Below are 7,412 nucleotides of genomic sequence, written 5' to 3' on the forward strand. Positions count from 1 at the left end.
CTTGGAGGTCCCATTTCGCTACTGTGACTAATAGTGGTTGGTAGACCCATTTTTCATGAGTTTGTGTCTTACAGGTTTTATGTCTTCGATAAGCAGATGGACTGCGTGAATGCTTTTTATACAGGCAGCATGATAGGCATCTATTTTTCTCTTTTTAAAATTTGAGAACCTGGGATCTGAAACATCTGGACTCAATACATATTGCATATACATCTGTGGCAGCATAGCTCTATGTGGAGGACTCTTCAGTTGATCCAGATTTCTGATGTTACGTTGGCTGGTCACAAATTTGCACTTACACGAGAAATAGGTTTCGAATCAACCAAAAGCCAGTACAATAGCCTCTCTTAGGAGGCTTCAGAATTCTCTAGAAAAAGAATGGCAGCAGATAAAGCTGTTCAGCTGTCCAATGCCATCCGATATGGCTCCATTGAGGAAGTCCAGCAACTGCTGGAAGAAGGTGCAGATGTAAATGTTAAGTTGAATTATGGCTGGACTCCCTTGCTCTTTGCCGTACAGGGAGACAAGTTGGAGTTTGTCCAGCTTCTGCTTGACCAAGGGGCTGATCCCTGTGCTAAGAAGGATAATGGTGCTACCCCTTTTATTATAGCAGGGATAACGGGCAATGTGATGCTTTTGGAGCTCTTTCTTTCTAAGGGGTCAGAAATCAACGAGCATGATGACAACGGTTTCACGGCATTCATGGAAGCTGCATGGTATGGGAAAGAAGAAGCTCTAAGGTTCTTGCATGACAGAGGAGCAGATGTAAATATGAGGAGAATAGTTGATGAGGAAAAAAGGGCTTTGAATAAAGGGGGTGCAACAGCTCTGATGGATGCTGCTAGGAAAGGTCGTTTCGATATCGTCAAAGCCCTCGTGGATGAAATGGGTGCTGATGTGAACATCTGTGACAATCGGGATAGGAATGCTTTCGTGCACGCTCTCTCAGTGACCGAACAAGAGCCCTGGAGCCAAACCAAAGAGGCAGTGGCCTCTTTCCTCTTAGAAAAAGGGGCTGATACAACCAAGAGAGGTGAAGGTGGGAAGACCACTCTTATCCTGGCAGTGGAACAGCTGAGCCAAGAGCTGGTGAAGGCTATATTGGAAAAAGATGAAATGGACATCGATGACGCTGACAAAAATGGCCAAACGGCACTGATGGTCGCTGTGGAGAAGGGGAACTGCAACATAGCAAGGATGCTGTGTGAGAAAAGTGCCCGGACAGACATTGGGGACCTCATTGGGATTGCCAACAGGACTTACAACAATTACATGGCAAAGCTTCTTTGCCAATTTGGTGCCAAGGCTAGTTTAAGCCAGCCTGACTCAAACCAGGTGCAGTGGACATCCTCTAGCAGGCGCTGGGGGTCAAAGCTCCAGGACCTCGCCATAATGTATCGTCCTATGATTGGGAAGCTTAAGATCTTCATGTATGAAAAATTCAAGATTCAGAGGATCTCCCAAGGTGGTGTTTACCTTGGATTCTATGATGGAGAAGAGGTGGCTGTGAAGGTTTTCAATGCAGGTGCAGAAAATGCCAATAGAGAGAAGACATGCCATGAAAAATGCCGTCACAGCAACCACCAGCTGAACTACTATGGGTCAGAAGAACAGAAGACTTGTCTCTACTTGTGCTTTGCTCTGTGTGAGCAGAACCTTGAGGAATACTTTGGGAGGGCTGAGAACACAGATCTGAAGAGCAAGGACATTCTTAAAACAATCTTTCAGGCAGTGCAGGAGCTACATGCATTTGGGTTTGGCCACCAGGATCTACACCCAAGCAACATTTTGATAGGTTTGTATTCTCTTGTGTTTTGCAACACGTCAGCAGGAGCCTGATGCATTTGTCTTTTGAAGCCTAATTGACTTGAATGAGATAGATGTGGAGCAGAACACTCATACATTATGGTTTGTTCACAGGGGTCAAAGTAAAGTGGATTCCTTACCACTACCAGGAGGCTCAAAGCAGGGGGTACCACTTTCTTAACATACTAGGGCCCCAGTCACACGGGCAGGAAAATGCAGGGGGGAAACATGGCTGTTTGCCCCGGAGCAAAATAACGCGCGGCTGGGCGATCAGACATCCCGTAGAGGTCCTGTGGTTAGGGGGGAGGTGCTGATCACAGGACAATCCTGCGGTGTGGCAAAGAAGCGGCCTCTCTAGCAAAAGGCTCCGCGGGATTAACCCCTTCCAGGGCTGCAGAGGAATGCAAACTGTGTCCTCTGTTTGGTCCCCTACAGGAGGAGCTGCAGCCGGGCCGCCCTCCCGCCACACACACACCCTGCACCTCCCCCTCTGCCGCCCGGTGCAGAGAATTCCTCTCGAGCAGGCCAAGCCAGGAGTGGGGGGGGTACGGAAAAGAGGAGGGGGCTGTGTTGTTTGTTTTTAAAAGAAGTGTGCACATGCACCGTTGGGTGCTTGTGTGCATCCCGTGGAGACTTGGGGGGAAAAAACCCTTTTAGCGACGGGACATGGGCAGGTACCAGATGCCACGACCTACCACCGGAAACGTGATCAGGTGCCTGCCCTTGCCCTGCGGTTTCCGGAAACTAGTACCTCAGAGGTACTAGTTTTTTACCCCGCATCTTCGGCGGGAAGCCTCGGGTTCGCCACGGGAGCTCTACGGTTCCCAGATGTGGCGCTGTGATTGCGCCCGGAAAATCCGCCTAACTTCCATCTCTGTAGGGTGGCTAATGCTCCATGTGACCGCAGCCTAGTTTACCTTTCCTCCTGCTTGTTCTCATGAGTCTTTCATCTTCAGTGTCATAACTTGCAGGTGTTACCTTAGCTAAGTAGGGACATTTGAACATGGCTATTTTCACTCCTCAGCAGCAGATATATTCCTGAATTAAATGAAAACTTTCCCAGGTCAGGTTTTGCCTTTAACATTCCCAGTTCTCAGCTTTTCAAATAATCTCTTTTTGTAGTTATATTATCAGGGGTTGAACTGATTTAGTGTGGTGTAGCGTAAGTGGACTTATATTGTGCCTAAGGATTCAAATACCAGCTCAAGCCATTGAATCGCTGGTGGACACAGGCAACTAAGAGGTAATTTACGTTGGTGTTTTTTTGTTTTGACCCCGTAAGGTTTTCAAGGCCAGAGATGTTCAGAGGTGGTTTGCCACTGCCTGCCTCTGTGTAGAGTTCTAGACATCCTTGGTAGTCTCCCGTCTAAGTACTAACCAGGGATGACCCTACTTAACTTCCAAGATCTGACAAGATCAGCTATCCAGGTGTGCACTTGGGTGTGCACATAACTAATTGGAGAGCTGATCATCAGCTCCAAGGGCAAGTAGGCAGCACAGATACAGCTCTTGATGGCAATTCAGCCAGTTGCCCAACCTTGAAGGTAGTAAGTTGGAAGTGATACATGTGAAAAGGATCTTGGGATTGTGGTAAATCACAAGCTGTACATGAACTGACAGTGTGATACAACTGCAAAAAAGGCTAGTGTGATTTAGGCGGTATTAGAAGCGTAACATCCAAGAAACGAGAAATGTTCCACTCTATTAGATGCTAGTCAAACCTCATCTGGAGTAGTATGTCCAGTTCTGGGTGCTGCACCAGAAACAGTGTAGACAAACTGGAGCAGGTTCAGAGAAGAGCAGTAAATATGTTCTGAGTTCTGTCCTATGAAAAGGTTGAAAAACTGGGTGTGTTCAGCTGGAGAGGGGAGACATAACTGTGCTCTTCAAATATATGAAGAGCTGTCACACAGCAGAGTTCTTTAATTTAAGAGCCAGTTTGGTGTAGTAACAGCGTTCAGTGCGCCTTGGTGTTTAGTCCTGCCAGCCACATGACCACGGAAACGTCTTCGGACAGCACTGGCTCTTCGGCTTTGAAACGGAGATGAGCACCGCAACCCTAGAGTCGGACTCGACTGGCTTTTGAGCAAGGGAGACCTTTACCTTGGTGTAGTAGTTAAGTGCGTGGACTCTAATCTGGGAGAACTGGGTCTGATTCCCCACTCCTTCACTTGCAGCTGCTGAATGACCTTGAGCAAGCCATAGTTCTCTCAGAGCTGTCCTTGAAAGGGCAGTTCTTGAAAGAGCTCTCTCAGCCCCACCTACCTCACAGGGTGTCTGTTGTGGGGAGGAGAAGGGAAAGGAGTTTGTAAGCCACTCTGAGTGAAGGACGTGGTATAAATCCAATCTATGCTACTCCGAAGGGCAAGATCTAATGGATTTAAGTTACAAAATAGTAGATTTTGGTTGAACATTAGGAGAAACTTTCTAACAGAATTTGCAGTTGAGCAATGGAACCTTGGGTGGGCTTCCCCCTACCAGAGTTTTCAAGTAGAGTCTGTACAGCCATCTATTGGGAATGCTCTAGCTTTAGATTTCCAGCACTGGGCAGGAAGTTGTACTGGATGACCTATAAGGCCCATTTAGGACTCTTATGTGGGGGTTTTATAGAAGGCAGTAGTACAGGACTGGTTCTATGGTGACCTTTGATTTCCAGGACCAAGAATACCCTAGGCTGCAGTGAACATGAACTATCTGCAGTTCCTTCCTCCAGCCTTGATCTATAGACGAGAAGCTGGTTCAAGTCTTGCTCCCTTTTCACTATCAACCTGCTCACTGCTGGGCAAGGTTTTGCTGCTCATTTAACATTGCAAAAGCATGTTAACACTTTTTGTCACTACATATTTAATATCACCGCACCTTGATCCCACCCGGTCTCCAGGAAGCATATGTGGCAGTATGCATATTTTCCCTTTCCTGTTTGACCTTCACAACGGCTGAGTTCAGACTGGCAGTTTGAAGCGGGAGGGAGTCATGGCAAAAAAGAGCCGAAACAAACTGTTTTGGGTTTTCCCGTTCACACTGCAGACTGATGCAGGAGCATACCAGGAGGAGGTGCAAGGGTGTTGGTTTGGAGGCACGGCTGTAAGGCGCGGCTTTCTTTTTTTTGTAATCTGGAGATATGCGCTTATGCGCATAAGCGCATAAGAAAAATGCGGCTTTTGGCGTTCACACTTTGTTGATGCAGGATGGACGCAGGATAATCGCGCTTTCCAGGGTTTGCTACCACTTTCACCAGGTATCTTTTAAACTCGGGAGCAAAGCGTTACACGACAGGTTGAGTACGGGTGGGGAACGCCTGACAGATGTGCCTGTGTGAACGGCCCATTTAATCTGGTTGTGGAAAGTTTCTGAAACGCCCGTATATTGGGGCAAACTGCCAGTCTGAACTCGGCCAACAAACGTGCGAGAGAGTGACTGACCCACTGATATCCTGTTTGCTTCCCAGCTGAGCAGAGATTTGGACCAGAGTTTCTGCGGTCCAAGGGTCAAACAGACAAAGATCAGGCATCTTGTTCCATCCATGAAATGGACATAGTAGGTTTGTGTGGCTTCAGTTTGCTTCAAGACCGTGCAGGGAAGGGAGGGCGGATTTCCTCTTGCTTTCACTATTTTTGGTTCAAGAATCCAAGTACTTTTAACCTGAGAAATCAGCATGAGGGTTGTTTTTTTTTAAGTAACATCAAAATGCCCTCACTGCATGGTTAAAAACTGCCATCATTGGCCATCGCTTTCAGAAGACCTCCAAAGCTGTTTCACTTTTTGTTCCCATTCCTTTGTTAGATGCCACTGGCAAGGTTTTCCTAGCAGATTTTGATAAAAGTAAAAAATTAGTTGGCAGCGACGCTGAGAAAAATGACATAATCACAGAAGACCTGAAGGTAAGCAATTGCTCTCCGCTTTCACCCCTCTGGCCTTTTACAACTTGGAAATTATTCTTGAAACATTATGACAAAATAACACATATATGTACACCAGGGTTCCCCAGCCTTTTTCAGCCTGTGGACACCTTTGGAATTCTGACACACAGTGTTGGTCGCAGCCACAAAATGGCTGCCATGGGAGGCAGAGTCAACCACAACATGTCAGGGAGTGAGGGCATGCATAACTGTGATAGTAGATTTAACAGGAAGCCTTTTAAAATTAAAATATTTTGAAATGGTTTCTTGCATTCAAACAAATATATATTGAACTATATAAGAAACCTTCATCTGGTAATCCCAGTCTTCATTTTGCAATCTTATACATTAGGGTTGCCAACTTCCAGATGGGCCCTGGAGATCTCCTGGAATGACAGCTGATCTCCAGGTAGGGCTGCCAAGTGGGGGCGGGGAAACCCCTGCTTTGGAGGCCTGATTTCCGCCGCGGCAGAATCGGGCCCTGGGGGGAACTCTGCCCCCCGAAGCTGCGTCACCAGAGGTGACGCAGCCACGTCACTCACTTTGGGGGCATGGCCCAGATCGTCGGGGGGGAAACCCCTCGACGATCTGGGCCACGCCCCCAACGTGAGCGACGTAGCACGTCACTTCCTGTGACGTGCTGGTGGCGCGTGCGCGCTTCCCGTGCGCACACGCATGTCCTGGGAGAGCTTCCCGTGCGCACACGCATGTCCACAGACACCCTGTGAGGTAGTTGGGGCTGAGAGAGCTCTGAGAGAACTGCTCCTGAGAGAACAGCTCTCAGAGAACTTGTGACGGGCCCAAGGTCACCCAGCTGGCAGCATGTGGAGGAATGGGGGAATCAAACCCGGTTCTCCAGATTAGAGTCCGCCTCTCTGAACCACTACACCAAAGCCACCACCTGCATTATATCATAAATATAAAAAACTTCAAAAGCTCCACCTCCCCCCCCCCCCCCCCCCTCTACCACAGCTGGAGCCCAAGGGCACCACATCGGGGAGCCCTGATGTATACCATAAATATTAATTAACTTAAAATATTACGTCTTTGAAGAACAGCAATGCATTCTTTAAAATCAGTAGTGACCCTGAATGGCACAAAGAGCTCTGAACCTTAGAGTATCTCTTTTGTAAGTCTCCTTGATTGTTCAGCTGAAGAATAACTCTTATGATCCTCTGTTTTTAATTGCCTGAATAACCCAGGTAGACTAACTGAATTTGAGACTAAGCAAACCAGTGCCATTTTTCCAACAAGAACCAGTTCTAAAGTCTGCAGAGAATTTTTTTCCCCCATGCAGTCTGATACTTTTAAGTTGGTACTGTAAGCGGATATGTTCAGGCTTGGATGATAGAATACCTAGCTCAGAAGGTATCACACCCCAAGGCAGATTGGTTGAAGGCCCATAGCTCAATAGTCTTCGAACAATGAGTCAGAACCCTCAGGTAGGTTATGGATGTCCACCTACCGGGCCAAGAGGGTGACCATTTTCTGCTGCCTTATGGAAGCACCTGACGCTGCTGTGCATGTGTGGACATCAATGAGGGCCCTGTAGATCCTCCGGAATCACAGTTCATCTCCAGCTACAGAGATCAGTTCCCCTGGAGAAAATGGATGCTTTGCGGGGTGGACCCTATGGCAATATACCCCATTGAAGTCCTTCCCCTCCAATGTTCCCTCTTCCCCCCCCCCCCTACTGCGGCGAGCCGT

The 7,412-nt window shown here is 47.7% G+C and overlaps 1 protein-coding gene across 3 annotated transcripts in view; it reads left to right on the top strand.

Moving 5' to 3' along the window:
- The first annotated feature begins 338 nt into the window (after positions 1–338).
- Positions 339–7,412, top strand: part of RNASEL (ribonuclease L (2',5'-oligoisoadenylate synthetase-dependent)) — a 31,166-nt gene continuing 24,092 nt past the window's right edge. For all 3 annotated transcript variants that reach the window (XR_001482845.1, XM_015423857.1, XM_015423856.1), the window contains exons 1-2: positions 339–1,795; positions 5,590–5,687. Coding sequence is in view for 2 of the 3 variants with exons in the window: in XM_015423857.1 (XP_015279343.1) it covers positions 379–1,795; positions 5,590–5,687 (1,515 nt within the window). In the remaining variant the exon portion in view is untranslated. The remainder of the gene's footprint in view (positions 1,796–5,589; positions 5,688–7,412) is intronic.

This window comes from Gekko japonicus, unplaced genomic scaffold (genome assembly GCF_001447785.1).
Source record: "Gekko japonicus isolate JY-2015 unplaced genomic scaffold, Gekko_japonicus_V1.1 scaffold281, whole genome shotgun sequence".
NCBI classification, from domain to species: Eukaryota; Metazoa; Chordata; class Lepidosauria; order Squamata; family Gekkonidae; genus Gekko; species Gekko japonicus.